Source organism: Saccostrea echinata, unplaced genomic scaffold (genome assembly GCF_033153115.1).
Source record: "Saccostrea echinata isolate AGI-Se365-2 ecotype Australia unplaced genomic scaffold, CSIRO_AGI_Sech_v1 ptg000025l, whole genome shotgun sequence".
NCBI classification, from domain to species: Eukaryota; Metazoa; Mollusca; class Bivalvia; order Ostreida; family Ostreidae; genus Saccostrea; species Saccostrea echinata.
In genome coordinates, this window is record NW_026889774.1 from 11,911,618 (window position 1) to 11,937,276 (window position 25,659).

Consider the following 25,659-nt stretch of genomic DNA (forward strand, 5'->3'; position numbering starts at 1 on the left):
GATACCATATCAGTAAGTTTACGGATTAAGGTAAACCACAAAAGCTCAATATTCCAGCAGATACTATAATTACAAAGGAAAATTTTAAAGCAGTTAATTAATCAAAGGTCAAGATCTGATAATCATAGGTCTTTGTAAACATGTATATGTGTGTGATCGTGAACAACACTTGGGTCACATTGTATCTCTTTCCTATAAGATACAACACTGTTTGATAACCATTGACCTCATATTGTTCAAAATATGACCCAAAAATAATTTGAGTAAGTAAAGACATATACTTCCAAAATAAGGTTAACATGACCTACTTTTTGAGTTGGTTATAAAACACTTCCAAAGTCAGATAAATCACAGGTCCGGCACAATCTCTTGATTTAGCTATATAGCTTGATTTTGCTATATAGCTTTATTAAGCTATTCAGAATAGCTTAATTTAGCTATTTTATCACACTTTTTTCTTAAATGTATTATTTTCTCAGCATGCACAAAAAGTCGCACCTTGGTGCAGTGATAATATTCAACCTTGAACTCTTCTGGAAACAATGCATGTAAAAATCACTCATCAAATTGCGTCTCCTTAATAGACTTTGTACTCAAAGTTCTAAAAGTTTTGGGGCTATATAAAGCAATTGATACAGTTACTTCTTCATTGAAATTATAAAAGAGGCCAATTATGGTCAACAAGATAATGGATTGGTAATAATTCAGTACAATGAGAAGCAATCATACTTATCCATGCCTCAACGCACACAAGGTGGTGTACAGTTACTCAAACAATGGAAATTCATCTTTTGCTTAAAAGAATTCAAATGCTGCAATGTTAGAACTATCTTTGATTTCAGTTGTTGTTTTGATAGCCCAAAGTACATATATGAATAGTCTAATACGTGTGACTTTTTGTCTTTTTCTTACAAAATTTTTTTTTCTGAAAAAACTGCACATAAATAGCTTTATCAAGCTATTTTGAATAGCTTGATAAAGCTATATAGCTTTTTCAAGCTATATAGCTAAATCAAGAGATTGTGCTGGACCTGAATCAACTGACATTTGATGTCCCTAAACCTCACAGAGTTTAAAATATGACCCAGACACAATGTGAACATGGACTTAGCCACATAATTCTAAAATGAGGTTAATGCAGCTTCTTTAGAGGTAGTTGCACACCTTTACCCCAGGGTGCATGGACCAACAAGGTTCAGCAACTCTTAGCTTCATGGAACAAGATATGAATGTAAAACTTAAAAATGACAATGTCATAATTGACTTCTGGTTCAGAAGTGCAAGTAAAAAAGTTATGTAATTTAGGAAGATCCAGTTATAAAGTTATGACTGCAACATTTTTTGGTTAACTTAAATATTGGTAATTGACATTTTTGCAAGAGCAACTACATGACAGAAAGATCATAAAATCATGTCTAGTAAAATTGGATTAATATAAACATATATAATCTCTATTTTTGTGAACTATTAAAGTGAAAAGAAATTGAGATACATGACATGTAAATTCAATGATTGCATTATTCAGGAGTTACACATTAGTTGTGGGAAATTCTAAAACAGTTAGGGCAACAAATCTATTTTTTATTAATTAAAGTATACAATTTTTTATATATCTTTAGACACTCTACTATTTTTTTGGATCTTGATGCATGTTAATGTCTTCTGTAAATCCTCTTTAATCTTTCAGTCATTTAAAACCTCCAAGGATTTTGAAACCTACATATAATAAAGGCTCAAATATACTGTGAACACGAATTAATTGACAGCTGATGGGGATTAACATTTTGACCAAATGAGTGGTTTAATATTTTGCACTCTTACTCAATTATATTACATTTAATTTTCACTCCAATTATGAAGGCCGGGACTTTTAATGTAACATATGTATAATGCTCCTTTAACCCCTATAATGTATGTAACATGAGCATGAACAGGTAACAACAGAATCAGATGAAGTAATGTACATATAGACTTTGATTGCCTAGGAGCATATAGCTAAAACAAGTAAATAAATATAATATATAGTAACAAGAATTCTGTAAAGTCAGAAAAATGGGGAATAAACCATTCAGTGTGTCTAATTCCTACAACTTCTTAACCTTCAATAATTCTATAAATGAAATATATTAAACTCTGTATGCTGATCAAAACCCATGCACTTATAATAATTAACACAATTAAGAATTTAATGATCAAAATCTCTGAGACATTTTTTGCCATGCAGTTTTAAATTCATTAACAATTAAGCATTCTAAAAGTATTGCATTAGCAATACTAGTCCCCTACTGGCAAGTGTAATCTGGTTCCCATTAAGAATTGAAAATGACATAATTCCGTCAAAAATCAATGAAGCGGGATGAAATGCAAACTTGATCTATAACTAATCAAGGTAAAGTCACATACCAAAAATCAGCTCAATATATGAAAGAGTTTATAAGAAAATTGCGGAAAACCCTTAAAAATTGAAAAGGCCATAATTCCATCAAAAATCAATGAAGCGGAACAAAATGCAAACTGGATCTGTAACTCATCAAGATATACTCACATACCAAAAATCAGCTCAATATCTGCAAGTGTTTAGGAAAAAAGTGCGGAAAACCAAGTGGGTCAGACAGACAGAGGGACAGACAGACGGACAGACAGACAGACAGACGGACAGAGGGAAGGACAGACTCAGAGGAAACCTATAGTCCCCTCCGGTTTCACCAGTAGGGGACTAATAAATCTGCTACAATGATTCAAAATAAGGTCATATGTATTAGTCTAAGAATGTTATAAAAGAAGCAAATTTCATTGGTGATACCTACAAGGCAAAATGTATATATAAATATTAATTTAAAACTTTATACTTCAAATGATGCTAACAATAACATCTCAAATTTTAATTAAGTCATCTCCACTTGAAACTTTGAATTCAATGTGCTCTATTATGACTGCATTTAGTCTCATTTAATGGCAGGGCTTACAATTTTTATGCCCCCGATCGAAAGATCCCGGGAGTATATTGTTTTTGTCCTGTCTGTCTGTTTGTCCATTTGTCTGTCTGTCTGTTGTCAACTTTAACCTTGCCCATAACTTTTGATTGGTTGGAGCTATGACTTTCATATTTCACATGTGTATTCCTTGTGACAAGACCTTTCTTTGGGTACCATCATATTTGACCTTTTGACCTTGTAGTATGACCAACTTTTGCAAAATTTTATGAGTCTTTAACCTTGGCCATAACTTCTGAACTGTTGGTGCTTGGGGTTTCAAACTTCACATGTGTATTTTTTGTGACAAGGCCCTTCCTTTGGATACCAACAACTTTGACATTTTGACCTTGTCCTTGGAGTTTGACCTACTTTTGAAAAACTTTAACCTTGGCCATAACTTTTGAATGGTTGGAGCTAGGGCTTTCACACTTCACATATGTAATCCTTGTGACAAGACCTTTTTTTGGATACCAACAACTTTGACCTTTTGACCTTGACCTTGGAGTTTGACCTACTTTTGAAAAACTTTAACCTTGGTCATAACTTTTAAATGGTTGATGCTAGAACTTTCATATTTCACATGTGTAATCCTTGTGACATCACCTTCCTTTGGATACTAACCCCTTTGACCCTTTGACCTTGACATAGGAGTTTGACCTACTTTTAAAAAACTTTAACCTTGGCCATAACTTATGAATGGTTGGTGCTAGGGCTTTCATACTTCACATATGTAATCCTTGTGACAAGACCTTCCTTTGGATACCAACCACTTTGACCCTTTGACCTTGACATAGGAGTTTGACCTACTTTTGAAAAACTTTGACCTTGGTCATAACTTTTGAATGGTTGGTGCTAGGGCTTTCATTCTTCACATATGTAATCCTTGTAACAAGGCCTTCCTTTGGATACCAACCACTTTGACCTTGACCTTGACATTTAACTTACTTTTGAAAAACTTTAACCTTTGCCATAACTTTTGAACAGTTACAGCTAGGTCTTTCAAATTTCACAGGTATATTCCTAGAGACAAGACCTTTCTTTGGGTACCAATATTTTCTATCTTTTGGCCTGGATTTTGACTTGCATTTGAGAAACTTTAACCTTCACCATAAGCTGCCATATGGGGGCATCAGTGTTTCACAAACACATCTTGTTTTTTTAAATAAGAATCTTGCACCACTCCCCACCCCATCCCCCCTTTTTTTATTCATATAAGAAATATTCTAACAAAAATTAAGAGAACAAAGTATTATATTTTGTTCATTCATCCAAATTAAAATATGTTTGCATGTTTAAAACATATTTTAATTATTCTATTGGTTTGAAAAAAAAAAATAATATTGTGTTTCCTATTCCAAAACAATTTTTTTTTTCAATATAGGAATAAACTATTTTGACCTGTAGCTATAACCTTGGGAATTCAGATAGCTAAATATAGCACCCAATCTGGGGTGAGAATTTCTTAAAAGTTTCTCTGGCCTTTTCCATATATACACTCTACTTATATATATATACATGTATATACACTGACTCTTATCGACTTCAAAAGAATCCCAACCATACAATCTAAAATAAGATAAGTTCTACAAGCTTTCAATCCCAAACCAGTCAATCAGAAGACAAACAAATAAGGCTTAATTTATAAACCTCCATGTATCTGCTAGTTAGCATATCAAAGCCAAAGTTCAGTTATCTATTCAAGATACCAAATTAATATGTACCAGATTCTCTCTCTCTCTCTCTCTCTCTCTCTCTATATATGTATATATGGCTATCATATACATGCAGTATATTTGAATATTATATATTTTAAATGAAATTTCATGGGATTTTAAGGCCACCAAGAATGAAATAGTGGAGATAAATAATTGCCTATATAATATGATTTTATATAAAATATTACAATGAGGAAAAAGGTAAAGGCCCATTAAGTGCTAGCTACTATATGATCATCATTAACAATTGATCAAAATAATTGTCCCCCAGTTAGTTTGACAGTAGGTTCCATTTGATTATATTTTCAACCATGCATTTCAATTATTCCCGAAATAAACAAAAAATCAAAAAAAAAAAAAAACTGTAACAGTGGAGTAGAAACAATTACCTACTAGTAACATAAATCAAAAACAAATTATTGCTGCAATTTGTTCTATACCTACAAAAAAAATTATATACAAACTTTATGTTGAGCCAAAAAGTCCAAAATTCTGAAATATTCCCAAGATACTGTGGGAGACAATATATTACACACTATATAGATAGATACTGAAGGTTACGAGACAATGTCTTGGCTACTGCTATCAACAGGTGTTATCTGCAAGTGTTTGTGTACATGCATGCATAATACATGGCTAATGCCTCCAGGTATAAGGACTAGAATACAGTTACTGTCAATGACCCTCTGGGACCAATTGTAAACACAACTAGGTCATTAAGTCCATATCATGGCAATTTTATGATGAGAACATGAAAAAATTAAATTCATTAACCAGGCATCCATTGTATAACCCTGAATGTACTCTGCTTCATGGCAATTTTATAATAGGAATCCAAATAATTACTCTATTTAAGCATTGGTCCATGATGGTCACCTGCTAGAGGCAAATTTACACCAGAGAAGCTAATAAACCTAGTTAACACCTGAATAGCCGTTGAGTCTTGGAAGAGTTAAGTCCCTTTCAAAGAGACCCAGTCTGCAGGCAAACTGAGAATTTAAAGTTTTTAGTAATTGATTTATCTTTCTTTATATTGGGGTGTCAGATCAATAATGTTCCATTTGAAGATATTGATTGAAATATTTATAAATCAATGTATTTACACATGCAGTATTACCTCTCCAGTGGTAACCCAGCTAGGATTGAGTGAATTTATAGATCTATAATGATGGAGCCAGCTAGGGAACACACAGTTTAATGAACTTGTTAATTAGCTAAAATTAATGTATCTACATGACTTAATTCACCTAATTTAATTGAAAGTAGCTGCCAACAAATGTGAGTTTTAATGTGAATATCACATTGCATTAACTGCATGCCCACGGTGGCTATATAATGCATCACAACAATACACGTAATTCTTACAACTCTCGATCCAGTGAAATGAATGCAATGCATGCTTTACAAATGGCTATAATTTTTTTCACAAATCATTTACATCATGATTACTTGGTGTAAATTCAAAACCTGCATCCATGCTCTTTTTAAAAACTTTTAGAAACGTTTTAGCATATACATGTGAAAAATATTATAGCCAATTAACGTTCAAGACACCACTGTTAAATTAAATATCATACTCAGAATTAACTTTTGATCGTCATTGCATGGAAATATTCAAAAATCATTGTAATAATAAATTTAAAATAATACCCGATAATTCACATATATTGTGTGAATTTAAGGTACATATTAAGAATCGTACCATTTTACATGTAAAGCTAATTTTACGGAAGGTGCATGTGTGTATTACCATGAAAAATTCATGCTTTCAATACTTATAACTCTAAGTCTTAATTCACTCATTGTTTTACAAAGATTTTCAACAATTTCTTAAACAGTTTTAGATATCTTTTTGGTGAGAGATGTTGAAATTAACATTAACGAAGCCTAGTATTTGAATGGTAACGTCGGTGCCAGTGTTCTAAACTGAGGTTATGTAAATATATACAAAGTATAGAGTTAAGAAAGAGTGCAATACATTAATATTTGCCAGGTTTTTTTCAGAGTTGCAATTATGTTTTATCAAATGGAATTTTACACATTGCATCCAAGATTTTTATCATTTGCCTGCTAGGCAAACCATGTAAAAAGGTAACACACCAAACAATTAAGTAGACTGAATTACATTTCTAAATCATCTTTTCACAAATAATTAAATATTCAAACTTTAAATTTTTCATTTTACAATAATTGTGTTTAATACTTGAAGGCCAAATTGTTAATTTTTACTTTTTTTTAAAAATTATATATGATTCAGAAAGCTAGAATATTAATTGTAACATAATTTTTTTGTGGATTAAGAATTAATTGTGAATTAAGAATGTTCATTGTGTTAAATGATGCCTATATAGATAATATTTGAAAATACAAAATGTATGTGTCCATGATGGAGATGAACGCCTGTTCCATCTATCACAACTGGATTATTTATACACACAGCTAGACAGCTAAAATGATAACTTTTTGTTGATTTCTTGACCTCTAAGAACTTAAAAATACAGAGAAACAATGCCTAGCTGGCAGACTTAATTGCAAATCAAATCACGCTCATCATAATTTTTCAAATATAAACCATAATGTTCCAAAACGACATACCCAGGTATAATTCTATTAACATACACTTAACCTGAGCACAGTGTGTAAACAACATTTCAATACCGTGTTGGTCTACCCATTACTGACTTAAAATGACTCGGAGGGTGTAAGGAAATTGAGAACAACAATATATTACCTCTTGGCCAGTCCGTAGTGTCGGATTGGCGGTGTAAGCAAACCAGACCATTAGCTGGTTATACAAAGATAGAGTACACACAGTTTGTCACAATGCCTTATACAAATAAATGCCAATGTTTGTCTACACAATTTGTTACAACTATGTAAGTCTTGGGTAATCCATTTTTGACATAGTGAAGAGTACACACATGGAATAAAAGGTGGGAATCTTTTGATATCCCTGCATGTTCCGATGGGAACAATCGAAATTCTATCTCAATAATGAGAACAAATAGTTCACACTTCTTGTATTATCACGATATGAAATAGATTTGAGTTTATATATAAATATATTTACAAAGAAAGTTCATCCATCTTAAACAGATCAATCCATTTTGTTGTTGAGCAAAATGTTCTTTAATCACAATATGGATTTCTAAGGTAGTCCGTTAATCATGAGATTTTAGTGTCCTCTTCCTAACGCAAATCAATTATGCAAAATCCTTGCGGAAGATTATCTATATATATACACACACAAGTCCTTGATTGCAATGTCAAGAACACACTGTCCTACAGAGTTAGCCTGACTTTCCCATAGTCTTGTTGGTAATTAATTTCTGGAGACAATGTCCAGCTCCGATTAACAAGTCAGCCATAGAGAGAGAGAGACATGTTAATGTACATCAGTGTATTGATAGTGATCAATAAAAACAATTGAGTCGTATAGCCATTTCCACAGGGCAACATTTCATTCTTCTTCTCAGTGACAATTCAATCTGATCGAATATCAGCTGCTCAAACACTTTCACAGGTATTCATAATGATCCGAAATTAAGTGTCATAGACATTTTTCCTCTCTATATCCAAACGAAAATCAACAAATCTTTTGTGCATAATGTTTCTGCAACAACAATTGCACAACACATGTAAACAATGTAGTTTGGTAAATGTACAAAAATTCAATAGACACGCTTTGTGTCAATTCCAGCAGAAATATGAAGACCATATTATGACATCAAATTACTTTTCAAAGTGTATTAGCATTTAGTTGATAATCATTAACAATTCATGGGCTGCCTGTCCAGAGCTGGAAAGATCACGCTTTAGGGTATAGCACACAAAGCATATTGTAACTCGGTATGTAAATACAATGCAACATTTTGGTGCAAATGCAAATAGACTCCCTGCCAGTCTATAGCTTCTGCAAAGCTGTCAGTTGTGAATAAGTTAAATTATAAGCAAGATAGCTGCTAGACAAGAAATACAAAAAAAATTCACATTTAATTTGTAGAGCTGTCTTTGAAATTAGCCCCTAAGTTGTGAAATAAATTTCTAAAAGGTAAAACAATATGGTACGTCATATGCATGCATGAGCAAACCACAATTTCACAATAAGAACCCTTGCTGTATTCTTATTTAGAATGATGATGATGATGTCGAATGACCATGATAAACAAAACCTGCTGATGTCAATGTATTCAGTCTTAATGGTATTAGATTGTCACCAAATAATGTTCCAAAATCAGATTCCAGTGGATGGCCAATAGTCTGAGGATAATTAAAACACTTCTATTCAGTGTTTTTCTGGTCCGTCCTGCTAATGGGCTTTAGTTGTATCCATATGTAATGATGGGCACGAAGTTTCATTGACTTTTATCTCTCTAAAGCTATATAAAAATATATATCTTAATTTGCCTTAAATTCATACATGTATCAATCTCTTGTGAGATGACCGTCTGCAGCAGACAAATTGGCTAGTTGAAAGGCTTAGTCTCAATAGATCGCAGTGTGGTGGCTTGATAGCTTCACTTCAGGATCGCCTTGAAAAAATACTAAGAGTTCATTTCCAATGTACGTTAATTAACAGACCTTCCTTAATTTACTCCAAGTACTTTTCTAAATAGATTGCATACAGAATGCCTGCCCAATTTCTTTTCTGGCCATTTGACTTAACTTAAAACTATTGCCTAACTGATTTGTGCATGTCACAAAGAAAAGTCTACCATGAGCATCACCTCTAAATCATATATTAAGTGTAATCACTAACCCAACTAACCCAACCTAACTTGTTATAGTTTCAATGCATCCCTTTCTTATCCAACTCTGAGATATGCCTGAAAACAGACAAACAGATGGTAAAAACATGAACTCTTCCCAATTTTTTGGCATACAGGTATACAAGTCTCCTCAGAATTATAAGTGCAAAGAATGGCATTTGACCCTTAATTAAAATTGCACTGAACTTTCAAGAAACAAGATTAAAGCCAATCTTTGTGAAAATTATGCTGTGACAATTTATGCTTACTTCACACCTGGCATATGACAACGCAAGGTATTTGGAATATCCCTTAAAGAAACAAACAAGTAAAGCTTGCCAATTATTAAATCATCAAATTTATGCCAAGTTTGTCCCCATGAAAAACACCTCAAAACAAACTCGATTCAATATCGGACAGAATTTATGTTTAAAAGGCTTAATACTATAATCTTGTTTTAAAATTATTAAGAGTGATTTACACAACAAGCATATGGTTCTCTGATCAGAAATAGCACATATTCAAAAGCCTTTAACAAAGGGCTTGATGAATGGCCAAATTGTGTACGGGTTAATAATCCATCATGTTCTATCTAAACAAACTAATCATGTATTTATAATTCTGTGGTTAAAATATTTTGTGTCATGTCTTTTAAAAAGAGAAGACAGATGGTTTTTAAATTACATATAAAAAATCATACCAACAATTTTAATATTGAGAACTTTTTAAACGCAAGTAAATTTCAATGAATCATACATGAATGACTTGCAAATGACTGCAAGCATGCACCCAGGTTTACCGATTTCCTTGATAATTTCATCAAATTTCGGTATCTTTCCTCAACAGATCCTCTGGTTAAAACGCTAAGACAAACTCTGGTGTTTTTCCCATCAATTATTGTATCAGACCGTACCACCCAAAACAACTTCTGTTTATAACAATATCGTAATTCGGCGCACAACAAAACAAGTCACCCTGGACCTTAGATCAGCTATCAGAAAAGTCAGCCCCCCTTAGACAGCTTAACGCAGATAGCAGAGTCGGATTTAATTTGCGTGAAAACACGAAAATCTAAACAATAAATTAAATGCACCCAATTTTTGTTTTCAATACCTATTTCTATATCCGTACCTTCAAAATCTTTCACTATACTCCTAAAAGAGATTGTCAAATTGAAATTTTAAAGTTGATCATGAATTTACAGAATATTAAAACTGACTCAGTGTTTGTGCCCTTCGCCCTTAATTCATACACAATGCACTCTACACACTTTTTTGTACCCGGTGTAAATGTTACACCCTTTATTGTTTGCTATTCCCTGCATGAACTCTCCAAATGATTAGATATTTAAAATCTATATTTTTGTCACTGTATGATAGATAAAGAGATCTTTCAGATACTATCTTTATTGTGAACTTTATTCCTCTGCTTAAATCAACAAACTTCAAGCACAGTATTGTATTATAATAACTCCTCAATCATACAAAAAATATCTGAATGCATAAGTAGAGATCAAGATTTCTTTTATATTTCTATTGTTTATATTCTCATCACATCCATATTCAAACCAAGAGCTTAAAAGTTGTAAATGAATTTCTTTAATAATATCCCATATACAGTAAAACTTGTTTAGTATGAACACAGCTTCAGCAAATTTACCGATATAGCAATGTTTTTTGATCCCCAGCAAAATTCTTAACAATTTTTTGTAAAATATTATGGTTATAAAAAACTCTGTTGATGTAATGAATTTACGCATGTATCAGACTGCTTTTGTGTCAGAGAGGTTAAAAAATGCAATTTACAATTCTTTACTGCATTTTTTTTTAAATTTCAAAATCTAAAATATTAAACTGACATTTTATAAGGTATTATTTTTGAAATTCATCAGAGAACTTTACATTATTACTCCAAGGTAGCTTTTGTATTTAATACTTCCCGAACATATCATATATCAAGTCATACTTGAAGGAAAACATGTATACATGTATTGCTAATTTGCTATACTTTAACGAATTTGTTATACCAATCAATATAACAAATTACGGAAGCAAAGTATTAATTTACAGGTCCCCAGGACTCTACTCTAACTGAGTTTTACTGTACTTTTATGTAAATTATCTGTTTAAAAACTTATTAAATTGGATAAAGAGCAAATTAACACATAAAAGTAGCATTTTGAATTCTTCAGAAATTTTTTAAATTGCATGGTGCTCTTTAAACAGTCAATTAGAAACCCTAGTGATATGCTGCTTCTCACTCGTATGGACAGAAATCTAAATTAATTTACGTCAACAGGAAGTAATCAACACATCGAGTACGTACTCCTTATTTAGTCTGTTTAAAACCTTACTTCTTATCTTATCCAACAAATCAATGGGGACCAACAAATATAATAATATATGTACTACCTATAGATAGTTTGCAGTAGATAAATCCAGATCCAAGGTTTACGACAATTTTTTTTTTCAGCCAATACAATTTCATGAAGTATTTAGTTTGAATGTTCTTATCTTAAAATTCATGCACTTGAAATGAAAAGCATGTGTATTTACACTGACCCATGCGTAGATATTATTCAAAAACAGGTATTCACACTATTCAATGCTGCCTCCTCCCTCCAATTTTTTAAAACAAAAAAAATCTCAGGCAAAGATTGATAAATTCATCAAATTTGGGTAAATATTTTACATCTTGTTGTCCAGATTGCACAAATACTGCATAACAGTTGACCAAGTTGTTGTTGCAATTTGCGTTTAATCTGTAGACACATTGATGGAATACATACACTTTGTTTATATCATTTAAATTTCAACTAAAAGATTTCATAATAAGATCTTACCCCCAACAACTGTGTGTTTGAGCTGATTTTTAATGTTCGTATAAGCATTTTAACTTCATTACCAAAGGGTAACAGGTGTGTATACAGTACTTGCCAAGTCAAATGAACAGACATTATACGTATATATACGTAATTCTGTTATAATCAATGATAAGGCTACCTAAACACAGTATTTCACATACTGAAAAAGTTAGAAGAATGGATGGTGATTACGGTATTGCTTTTGAATGGTCAGGGTGATTCAAAGTTGGAGTCAAGGAAGAGATGTCTGTATGATTTTCTTGACTGCTATTATTCGAAAGTGTTTGTCATAGTCAACAATCAACTTTATCCTAAACTGAACATGCAAATTTTAAACCTTTTAATATTTGGTCAAGTAAAATCAATAGCAACATGGCATTATCTGCATACATTGTATTTCTATTGGTAATCATCATCAAAGTTTTTTTTTTTTAATTGGTAATTTATTTTCACCCTATATCTACATGTACTAGCAGTACATTTCATTTAATTAAGCCTTCAAATCAAATGATTAAAATCTATTGAAAATGTGAAATTATTCCCCTTCATTCAAGATTTAACATTCAAAAGTAAAGGCTGACCAGTACGTTCTAATACAGTTGAGAAAATATTTAATGTTGAGATTTGTAGCAAGCATATGGCAATTTAACCCCTGCAATTTTGGGCAGCTGTTTGCTGCACTAAAGACAAGCAGATCGAAATTAAAATACTTGTAGGTATACTGTATAAATATCAAATCCCTTACATAACCATATTGTAAACATAAATCATAACAATTCAGGTCTTAATTGGTGTTCCAAACTCCATACAGTATATGGTGCACCACTCAAAGAGTTTCCCAAACAGACCCCTTATAACTGACTGGGAATTACAAGACCATTAGGTAAATGCTACAGTACAAAATTTGTATTATATTCATTTTGTTAAGCATTAAATCATTTTACAGTGAGTCACTTTTAAGAAAACAGTTGATGTATAAGGAAATGGTAAATGCTGTCATCTAAATGACAACTCTAGATGAAATTTATTCTGCACAGAAAGTCTAAATTATGCAATAATTATTTTACAAGGCAATTAAAGTATTTTCACTTTTAAACAATGAAATTAAATGTCTGGCATCCTTAATTCATATAACTATCAGTTGGAAGTTTGGAACAAATGCCTTCAAAAAAAATGAGACAATGTTACAATTGCAATAGGGAACGTCTTTCAAAGCTGCAAACTTTGCATTCATTCCATAACCATTAGTATTTATAATATTCAGCTGCACTGGCTTCAACCCCAGGAGATTCTTCCAATTAATATATCTATAATTATAAATATGACTTATCGTGGCTTTGCTGTTCTTAAGAAGAAGGATTTTTCCTATATATTCCAACATAAAACTTCAATCGGGGAGGGAGGGGGGTCATGATTTGAAAAAATTTGAGTCTACACTACCTGTGGTTGCTTCCATGTAAATATGACTTACCATGACTTTGTCCTTCCTGGGAAGATCAAAGATTTTTAAAGATTCTTTTCCTATGTAATTCCAGTGTAAAACTTAAACTCTGATCACCTACTGTGGCCCCACCCTATCCTTTGGGGTCATGATTTGAACGAACTTGAATTTAATATACACTACTTACGGATTTCCAATTAAGTATGACAAATTATGGCTTTGCTGTTCTTGAGAAGAAGATATTTAAAGATTTTTCCTATATGCTCCTATGTAAAACTGATTGCCCATTGTGGCTCCATCCTACCCCAGGGGGTTACGATTTGATCAAATTTGAATCTACAATCTACACTACGTAATGAAGCTTTGTAATATAAGTTTCACCTTTTCTGGCCCAGTGGTTCTTGAGAAGAAGAATTTTGAAAGATATGCCATTAAATTTTCACCAATTCTTTATTATTTCCCCTTGAAAAAGGGTGTGTTTCTTCATTTGAATAAACTTGAATTCCCTTCACCCACAGAGGTTTTGTGGGAATTAAGTTTGTTTGAAATTGGCTGAGTGGTTCTTCACAAGAAGATTTTTAAAAGATGCCGTCAAACTTTCACTAATTCTCCTTACCTCCTCTTGAAAGAGCTAGGCTTGGCCCTTCATTTGAGCAAACTTGTATTCAATTTACCCAAGAATGCTTTGTGGCACGTTTGGTTGAAATTGGCCTTGTGGTCCTTGAGAAGAAGTGGAAAATGTGAAAAGTTTACGAAGACAATCCCAACAACAATGACAGACAACAGACAAATTTTGATCAGAAAAGCTCACTTGAGCCTTTGGTCCATGTGAGCTAAAAAAATTTATAGTTGTGTTAGAGATGGGAAGTTTCCAGTTAAAGAGTGTGTAGATTAACTAAAAGTCAAAGAATTGTCTGCAAAAACAGCCCCCCCCCCCCCCCCCCACCTCCAAAAAAAAAAAATTACAAAAAAATGTAAAATTCTGAATTAAATTCTACAAAATTGATGCAGCATTTTCTGTATAATCATTTTTTTTTTTTATAAATCAGCTATACACATTTACCTACGAATATTCTCATTTTGAATATAGAGATCATGCATTGAATAAACTTGTCTATAAAAGATTGGGGCAATAAATAAAATGGCCTGCTAAAAAGGTCACAAGTGTTGACAAGAATTGGAAGTACATCACTCAATGCATTATTTACCTTCTACAAAATCTCTATCTATCACCTGAAGACTCAGTAATCTTATGCAGTAGTGTCATATATGTGCTGACAGCATTATCTTTTCACAGATATGGGAAAATGACTTTAAAGTGCAATCATTTTAAAAAGTTTGCAAGTCAACTTTATCAAAACACATTAAGATAAGTGAAGTTAATAACATTTCTGCATTGTCTTTCTCCTAAATGCCATTTCCGTATTACAGGATATTAGTTACCTAAACTTTTCTTATCACCTAAACTGAGAAGCATTTCTTAATGTTTTTTCACAACTTTACAAAGTATTTTAAATATTATGTACATTTTTTTAAAACTTGAAAATCAAACAATCCCCTCCTTTTCCCCAGCTGTGGCAAATTCATACACTGCAATATGTAGCCTTTGACCTCTTCATACAACCTTGACTTCTATCTAAAACAAAGTCTCAACCTTCAAATAGTTAGAGCAAAGATTTTCAAGTCTTAATTAACATTAGAACATTTTATTTTTATATCAACAATGTTCATTCTTTATGTTGTAGGTCATGAAAAATTGGGCAGACGGACACTCACACACCAAAATCGACCAAAAATGAAATTTGCTCACTATCTTCAATATACCTAAACCATCACAGTAGCTCAGTTGGTAGATCGCTCACTCCGTGAACGGAAGGTCCTGTGTTCGAATCACCGCCACTTCTGACCTAAGTCAATAAAAAATAAGTAGCAACTGTTCCTTCGCCAAGTGCTCGGCACTTTGAAGTGAAAGTTGCGGGTCTTTCGGATGAGACCTTAAAAACCCAGGCCCCATGTCACAAAAGGCATTGGCACGATAAAAAACCCTCACTGCTCAATGGCCCTGAATGCCGAGTAAAGGTGTAAATTTGAAGCCCTTCACCAGTATATGGTGACATCTCTATATGAGTGAAAAATTCTTGAATGGGACGTAAAACAACATACAATCAATCAATATACCTGTATATATAATTACCTAAGAAAAACTTTGAGCCAGATTCATCTTGCAATTCCCGGTTGGTAAATCAATGTCTGCTGATCAATGGCAATAATTTAAATGGTAATGTTTATGACTGAGTACAAGTTCTCTTCAAACTTTAGTACATTAAAATGATGTACATATGTCCTGATCGAGATTAAGCCATCAAGTTAGTTCAGCGATATAGGTACAGATTCCCAACATAAACAAAATCATTCACCCATACTACCCAAATGAGGCCTTGTAAAAATGGAGTTGGTGACTCAATTCAGTCATGGGATACCATCGATATTTAACTGAAATACAAGACCTTATAGGAGCCATTGTTTGTCTGGATGAGTAACCTGCTTTCAAAGACACCGATCAAGCATCATTTTCTCAATATAGCGTATTACCGAGTCATGATATGGTAAGAAATTTGATTCCATTCACATCCTACCTCTGAAATTAAAAGCGAAGGTTTTAACCTTGTTTTGTTGTCTTTGAAGTCAATGATATACCTATCTCGGTAATTCTAAGGTGCACTAATGTTTGTCTTCAATGACTACAGCAGTGGTCTAACATGCTCATCGTAACCATTTTATCAAGGACGTACATGCCAATAATTATAGATACCAACAGCAATTCAAATTATTTTCAATTTAGAAAACATGAAGTTCAAAGCACAAAACTGCTGAACAAAATTATGAATGTTTACCTGGTACTCAAAATTTTTCTTTATATATATAGAAGGAAAACAGACAATATACAGATCAATATTAGTCTGATCTCTCAAACTCTAGTTGACATGGTTCCAACTAACAAAAATATGAAGGGAAAAGAAAAATCTCTCTTGTTTAAAATATTTCTTGCTTAATGTGTTAATCATATTTCATTTACAAATAAGTATTCTGATACTTAGTACCGGTACATTATTTCCCTTTCTTGATAAACAGTTAAACTGGATTTTAAGAGTCATTTGCTAGAAATGCATGCACAACTATATAAATAACTGAAATGGCATTATCGATATGCAACCACAAACACACACACATATTTAACATTGCAGAATATCATTATTATAACTTATGTCAATAATCGAACTTTACCACATTCCCAATATTTCCCTTCGGATAGTTTAACCACATTCCAATATTACCTTTGTCATCCACTGAACAAGAACTGGGGCCCTCTCTCATCACCACAGGAGACAATTTAACATTCACAACTCCATAAAAGAATGCAATTTTATTGGAAAACTTCCCAAGCTAAATCCATTTACAGAGATCGAGTGTGAGGGAAGAAAATAGCTTTTTGAAGTTAATGAGGCCATACCCAACAAGTGTCTCTTTCTCCCAGTATTCCAAGTTGTGTACCCAAGATTCTATTAAAGAGCATCGTTAATGTAATGGGTTAGTTTCTTTCCATTTATTTAAACAAGGTTTTGAAAGACCTTTATAATTAACACCCTCTCAAAAAAAATAAGTCCATCACATCAAACAAGATAAGATATTGTGTTCTTCACCTTCTATTTACTTATCACCATATTGTGAATTTTTATGACCCTTTTATAATGGTGCAACCTGACTTGTTTTGCAATTGGGCACTTATAAAGCAAAGGGCGAGATAAAAGCAATAAAACCGGAGAAAGATACTTTAAATTTACATCTTTGCATATAGAATACTGGTACATGCAGCTTTTGGAGGTATCTTTGCGCATAGCAAGATCAGGGGATGGGGTTTAGCAAGACATTTACCCTAGCTTCTAACCTCTTCCTTTTTGGGTCACTTAAATCATGAGACATTTATGCCTCTCATACTCATAAATGGCAAAAGAATTACATGTAGATACATGCAGTCATATTTGTCAGTACTGTAAGCCTCTGATGGTAGTCATATAGTGCAAAAAGTTTTGAAATTTTAAAGAAAATATTTGAACTATCATGTAAGAGTATGTGTGTGTGTGGAGGGGGGGGGGTCCTCTGAGATGATTAAATATGGTTTTTAAAAATAACTTGAAAAACAATTTTAGAATTTCAAGAGACAGATTTTCACACTGGAGCGTGCAGAACAAGCAATCCAGTGGACTAAAATAGCCATCATTAATTTACAATATGACAACAGGCCTTAAAAAAAGACTTGAATGCTTGCCATTTTCTGACATAGGCAAAGCACAGGCAGGATATTATGAATTTGTGTGCCGGTATTAAACACTGAGGCATGGGCATCTATCCAAGGTGAAACAAGTGTACAGACAAGGACCTCCCTAGCTTAGACATTGTAGTCTCTGATATCACTGCTAAGGGAGGATCAAAAGTCAATGGGGGGACTTAAGATATTGTTAAAATCAAAGTCAAGACACTGTACAGAATTCCAATAAGCCCTGACCAGCCACAGCTTATTAAGTTTTCAGCATGCCCGACACCTTTTCTTTGTCCATACAATTCTGGATGAAAACTTTTGTACACCATTGTCACAATGGATATTGGAAGGACTTGGCCACACTGGACTTGGACGTATCACTATCATAAACTGTGCTAAATGTTTCTGCTCTTATTTATATGCTCTAATGTCATATTTATTACTCTTTGAAGTAATTAAATTACATGCCCTTATTATAATTACTTCAATCATTACATTTTTGTAGATTTTATCCATAATTGGAAGAAATTAAGGGATCGAAGCAGAAACCGTTATTCGCAATTATCAATTTTCCAAACCATTTAGAACCTCCTGTAGAGGGAAACATATTACAGCGATAATGCTACATAATTTTGCTACAGTTTACTGCCACAATGTTCTGACACGTCCTAAGTACATATGTACTAGGTATACTGCTCCTCTGAATCCCTGGACCCTCCCCTATCCCTACCCCACTTTCTTTTTTCATAGTCGACAAATTTAACACTTTTTGAAGTAGATTTGTTTAGCAACTCTCTATATATACAGATAAATTCAATACATCCGGGAGAGTGTGGTTTTGACAGTCAATAAAACTGCAGCTATATTCTTTATACAGAGCCTGTTAAGGTAAATAATCAAAGAAAATCAATGAGGAAGGATAAACCCCTCTTTGTTCATTGTGTTTACTTGCTTTCTTTATTTCTAATCTGTTTAAGACTGATAAATTTAAGTCCAGATTATACACATTGGCATAATGAGATTTCAAATAAAATTTATAAAACTTTAAACGACATCGTAAAGCCCTTGGAACCTAGTTCTTTTCTCAACATTAAAAATAAATGGAACACATGCATGGAATATAAAATACCAAAATTTTTTCGTGTGAAATTCTATGCCCTTAGTGACAGATGTTAATAACAAATTAGGTCTGAAGTGCACTCAAGTATTTTTTCAGAACAAAAAATTATGGTGGAAATAGACAAAGAAAGACGTTTCTCTGTTTCATCTAAGATAATTGGTAAAAATAGAAAAAAAAAGTACAAAAACCCAATAGATCCAAAAAAGTGGTACTTCAAGATCGACCTTCAGTTTTCCTAGATACATTGTATGACAGAATTACGAGAGAAAAAAATCAAATGACAAGACATCCTGAGAAATCACCAACAGGTCAAGCTGTGTTCATTAAGACTAATGGGACTAGATTAACTGGATTAATTAGTTCAAACACATAAATTACATGTTGACCACCAGGTGATTCTTCAGTAACCTACATGGGACAGGTGTAATCTATGTATTCTTACCTTTGACAAACCCCATCTGACACAAGTATACACATACTGACAAACACATTAATCCTGTGACAAAATGTAGTCATAACACACACACACATAATACTTACACCAATATATGTCTTCTGTATTAATCACCACAAAAAGTATAGTAGATAGAGACCTCCGAACAAAAAAAACCCTTATTCAATACACTGTCTGGGCACTATTGTAATCCCAATTACGATATTTTATCACTCCTTTTAAGTTCGATCAAATATTAATCCCAAACAATTCAACTACCTGTGTGCTGATAAGCCAAGAGCTGACCTTTCAACCTTTAAATCCTTGGAATGTTTCCTTTGTGTCAGTCCAGCTCAAAGGTTGACGGTGTTTACCTCCGCTAGAGGCGGCAAAGAGCAAGATGAATGGTAGGACCCCATTATTGTCAGCACTGGGCCATATTGGTTAAATTGATCATGCAACACTTCCCCTTCATTTTTTATTTTAAAAATTGCTCTTATAACTGACAGTTTGTGTCAAGAATTGCAGCTGTCAAATTATCTCTGTTTTAAAAATCTGATGTGACATTTCATTAATATTATTTAAATGAACGTAACTGAGAATTTGCTTACCTTGCGTACAATTAAACACTTCTTACAGTTGGGGCAGTCAAATCTTTTTTCCCTCTAAATTTCTTGAGCTTATATTGCAATTTAAATCCCCCTTTTTCTAGCTTTATATTAAAATAATGAAAAAAAAAAACCACTTGTCACGTCACTCTCTAATACTTACAATGGCATTCCACTTTAATATTTAACTAGAGCATATTTTGGTCTCTTTCAGATTATAATATATTAGGATCAAATAACAATACATGATATATATTGCTTACAAAATTTTAAAGTATTTATTCATCATTAAATTTTTTTCAATCAAAAGTAGCTTGGCAGGTCATTTCCCCAAACATTTATCTACTTCAATGTATTCAAAAGATTTCAATGTATACACACTTAGTATGTGTTATTTAATTTGATGACTTTAAATAAGCATAAAAATTTAAATACACCTAAAGTGCAAAAATTACACAAAAATCATGATCAAGGGTTAATTTTATCTTTTACATCATATTCAAAACCTAACATATTCCACTAAATTAAATAAAAGGAATTAATAATAGTCCTAATTAAGGTATAATATGTATACTCCCATGGGACAACTCAAAAAGGGCTTTCTGCAAAATTACTTAAAAAGGTACTCTGTCATCTTGCTAAAACTTAATCTGCAAATTCAGAATTGTTAAAACTGGATGAAGGTTGTAACATTTCAGGTATAGAGGAACCTTTGTGTTGAGATTGAGACCATGCATCCACAGTTCAAGGTTCAAACACTGTAGCATTAAGCCACAGGTTTTGTGTCCATTCTGTTTATGGAAAAAGAATGGACACAAAAACCATAGCTTGTGATGATGAGGCTCAAAATGTCATGGCCCAAACTGAAAGAATTTTTTACTTCTCTGCTGGATGACCCTTGACAAGCAAAAATGGCTTAGAATCATGATATACATGTACCTCTTGGTCAAAATCACTTGATGTCATGTATGACCTCCTGATATTCCTCCAATAAAAAGTTTTATCTTTTAAAAATTTTCTTTTGAATTTCTAAGATCTTCAACAATTGATACTTCTCTGAACTCTGTGACCTTGAGTAAATGACCTTTGATCTGGGTCATATGTCATAGCTTATGATCATAAGCAACCCATGTGACTAGGATGGTCTTCAAAAATTAATATCTCCTGGGAATGAAGTTGGAGAGGATATTGTGGGTACTTGTTTGTGTGTGGGCAATAGATTGTGTGAGTAATGTATGTACTTCTAAAGTTTCTCAATTAAAAAGCTATGTCCAGACAAGAACTGCATTCCTCTTGTTCCTGTCAATAAAGCTATGTAGATATGAAATCTTAAATAAGTCATAACTTTTTTTTTTAATTTTGACAAATCAATCTGAATACAGCAGGTGCACAAGTGAAAATGGTAATATTAATTCTACAATGTTTGAAGAAAAAAAATACTGAATGGTTTCCAATATCATCTCCACAGGATTTAAAAAATCATACCCGCAGTATTATAAATACTCTATTTTATAATACCGCAGGTATGATTTTTTAATAAAACATTAATTCTAAGTTATTTTTTTTAATATTTCATATGGAATACATTGTAAATTTGTACTAGAAAATAAATTTATGGAAAAAGATGAAAAAATATCCTTGGACCAAGGGTGTATATTTGGGGGGGGGGGGGGGGAGAGGGGGGTCCTATCCACAAGCACCTGTGATCAACTCTAGATAAACAAGACGTGTCTGTGAAATGCTGATGTCCCCATATGGCAACTTATAGTGATGGTTAAGCTTTCTCAAATGCAAATCAAATATGTTGGTACCCAAAGTAAGGTCTTGTCCCAAGTAATATACCTGTGAAATATGAAAGTCCTAGCAGCAACCATTGAAAAGATATGGAAAAGTTTAAAGTTTTTCAAAAGTAAGTCAAACATCAAGGTCAAGGTCAAATGGTTAAAATTAACGGTGTCCAATGAAAGGCCTTCTCACAAGAAATACACATGTGAAATATGAAAGCCCTAGCACCAACCCTTCAAAAGATATGGCCAATGTTAAAGTTTTTCAAAAGTAGGTCAAACTCCAACGTCAAGGTCAAGTTATTGGTATCCAAATGAAGGTCTTGTCACAAGGATTATACATGTGAAGTATGAAAGCCCTAGCACCAACTGCTCAAAAGTAATGGCCAAGGTTAAAGTTTTCCAAAAGTAGGTCAAACTCCAAGATGAAGGTCAATAGGTAAAATATAATAGGTGGTATCTAAAGAAAGGTCATGTACAACTACAACTCTTTATTAATTAAAGGTATATATGGAAAACATGTCTAAACTGACAAGTACCATTCTCACAACATCAGGGTTCCTGACTGTCAAACTGCCGAGAGACAGAGTTGATGCACGACCCCTGATGTTGTGAGTTTTGCTTTCATATCATATGCTTTTTTTGTTGTGCAGTTAGCATTATATATTCTCTCCAATTAGATATAATTCTTACCAAATATATATGCACTGGTAACCAACAAATGAAAGAAGGTACAAAAATTGTCAACTATACAGGGTTGTCTCTAAGACCCAGGGGCCATGGGAATTTCCCCACCTATAATGACATGCAGGTTATTCTGGTATATTTCCATTTCTATTTATTTTCTCTGTGATAACTCTTTGAAAGTTAGCTGAGTTGATTTCTTGATCATTCTACCGTAATGTAAATTTCGCCAAGTGAAATGTCAGGAGCTAAGAAGGCCTAATATGCATGAAATTCTCGTGCGGCTGTCTTTGTGTTTGACGTCAGTGGGCGGGGACTATTGAAATTGACATGTGAGGCATCGTGTAATTTAAATCTATTAGTCTACATTTTTAAAATGTAAATTAATTTACAATTTTATTTCACAATGAAATGGAAATATAAGGAATCACTGTCTAGATAGTGGAGTATGCCAGGGACATCAACAATAGTTGGAAACGTGGGATAATTTATGCATAAAGGGCTTTGCCCATTATTCAAATTATCCCATGTTTCCAACTATCGTTGATGCCCTGGCATACTCTACTAACTAGACAGTGATTCCTTAAATTTCCCCTCAATCCTCTGCTAGGGGAGGAACTTTGGATCACCTTCTACTTTTTTAAAATGTCCCTTGCTATTTCAATTCTTAAGGACAACCCTGACTATAGATACATTGTACCTAACACAGTAAATTAAAGTCTGAGCATTTTATATTGGGAATGGCATTCCCGTTGGAGGGAAAAAAAATCATTTGAACCAATTAAGTTTGTTTCCAAAGAAATTGCTGGAAGCTAGAATTATTTACCATTAATAACAATAATCAGCTGTAACCCAAGGACCTAAGTGATAATTAGACATTAAGAGTTATCTTTCTTTATTTACAACCCATCATTAAAGCCAACATATGGTACTTTAAACTTCTAACTACAATTATTGCTTATATTTATCATTTTTCTCCAGTATATATATATGTATATTAATGGAACTAAAACATCATTTCTAATAATAAAATTAGTACATGCATATTCATTTTTGGTAAGGTTTTTTTTTTCCTTCTTGATTGAAGAGGACCTGTTATAGAGGTCTATATTGAAGAACAAAAGAAAACAATGTCAAAATACATGTATCAAGACATCTTATTCATCACAATTGCAAAGTACATTTTCCAGCTTTTCAGTGCATCATTATCTTATAAGCATTCTAATAACTGTATATGTACAAGAAGTAGGTTATCCCCCAACCCATATTATATGCTATTTAAATCAAGAGGGTATTTACCCCCATCCACCTTTTTTTCCAAGTTCTTCAATTTTTGGTGGGACTGAAAAAATGTACTGCTAAGTGTCAATTAACTAAATAAAAGTTATACATCTCTGAAAAATGCAGCAGAAACTATAAACTTAACTCTAGAATTTGGATTTACATGGTTTGATCTTTGAGATTGGCTGAACTGTATATCAGAAGCATCTATCATAGTAAATAAATAAACAATATGTATTTGTGAAACACTGATACCCCTGTATGATAGCTCAAGGCCAAGATTAATATTTTACATAAGTAGGTCAAACTTAAGGTCATAAGGTCAAAAATGTTGGTACCTAAAGAAATTAGGTCTTTTCACAAAGAATATGTACATGTAAAATATGAAAGCCCTAGCACCAACTCTTCAGAAGTTATGGTCAAAGATAAAGTTGGCTAATTTTTTTTTCTCCCAAAAATAGATCAAAATTGAAGGTCAAGGTCATGAGATAAAAAAAATGTTGCTACCCAAAGAAAGTTCTTGTCAAAAGGAATACATGTGAAATATGAAAGTTCAAAAGTTATGAGCAGGTTTAAAGATTTTATGGACAAACAAACAGAACATAGGGACAGACCAAAAACTATATGCCCCCTAATCTCTTATTATGCGAGCATTATTTTATTAAAAATAAAGTGTGATTAAAATTAGGAATGTGTTCATTTTGGGGGGGGGGGGAGGTGTTTATGATATAACGCTGAACCTCGATATATCTAGAACACCGATATCTCGAATACCATGGATATGTGGAAGTGATTTAAAAGTCCCAAGCCCTTTTTCTTTAAGTATTTTACCCTCAATATCTCGAAATCTCAGATATCTCGAATTTTCTGGGGGGTACCATCGAGTTCGATATAACGAGGTTTGACTGTATATACATGTATGCCTGGTTTGAATTGACATTAGCTATCTTATAAACAAGAACTTAAAACACTTTTTTCCCCTAAAACAGTTCTCTACTCTGGTTCCCCCTTTTTCTAATGGAGAGGAAAATGTTGCAATCCAATATTGAATATAATATAATCATGATTATATAAAAACTACATACCATTGTTCAATTCGTATCACAGATATAAAAAGGGAAATCGAGTTGGACACTTGGGTTAAGTGAAGAATGCTTGTAATAAAAGATGATTTTGATAATACATGTATATGTAAATGAATTGCATAGATCTATAAATGATTTTGAATACTAAAAGATATGTGAAAATGATTTGTATACATGTAAAAATTTATAATTTGTATAAAATGAAAGTGTATTTAGTTTAAATTAACTCAGGCAACTGTCAACTTTTTGGTCCAAGGCAGAAGAGTTTGCCTACAAGACAGGCCAGGCCAGTTGGAACGGGTAGGAAGGGGGGGCTGTCCAACCCCCCAGCAATTTTGCCAATTTAATGCTTTACAATATTAAGCATACATGCTGACAACAAGCCTACTTAATGGTTGTTCCCTACAATAAAAATGTGAATGCAGATACCCCCCCCCCAAGAAAATGTTTGGTTATGCCAGAGACATATATGTCTCTGGTTATCCCCCCCCCCCCCCGGCCAACCACCATCACAAAAATGCTTCCAATAGGCCTGAGTCAAGGACAACATTTTCATTTCATCATATACACTAATGACTATACGCTTTCACCTACACAGCCTATT

At 33.0% G+C, this 25,659-nt stretch overlaps 2 protein-coding genes across 5 annotated transcripts in view; one reads left to right on the forward strand and one right to left on the reverse strand.

Moving 5' to 3' along the window:
- LOC133192009 (uncharacterized) overlaps positions 1–19,975 on the reverse strand; it is a 33,595-nt gene extending 13,620 nt beyond the window's left edge. Inside the window, exon 1 of one of the 4 annotated variants that reach the window (XM_061327834.1) lies at positions 19,893–19,975. Coding sequence is in view for 2 of the 4 variants with exons in the window: in XM_061327830.1 (XP_061183814.1) it covers positions 7,422–7,472 (51 nt within the window). In the remaining 2 variants the exon portion in view is untranslated. The other 3 variants (XM_061327833.1, XM_061327832.1, XM_061327830.1) reach the window with 3 other exon arrangements.
- The window catches only part of LOC133192011 (outer dynein arm-docking complex subunit 2-like), a 225,845-nt gene that overhangs the window by 60,532 nt on the left and 139,654 nt on the right, over positions 1–25,659 (forward strand). The gene's annotated exons all lie outside the window — the stretch shown is intronic.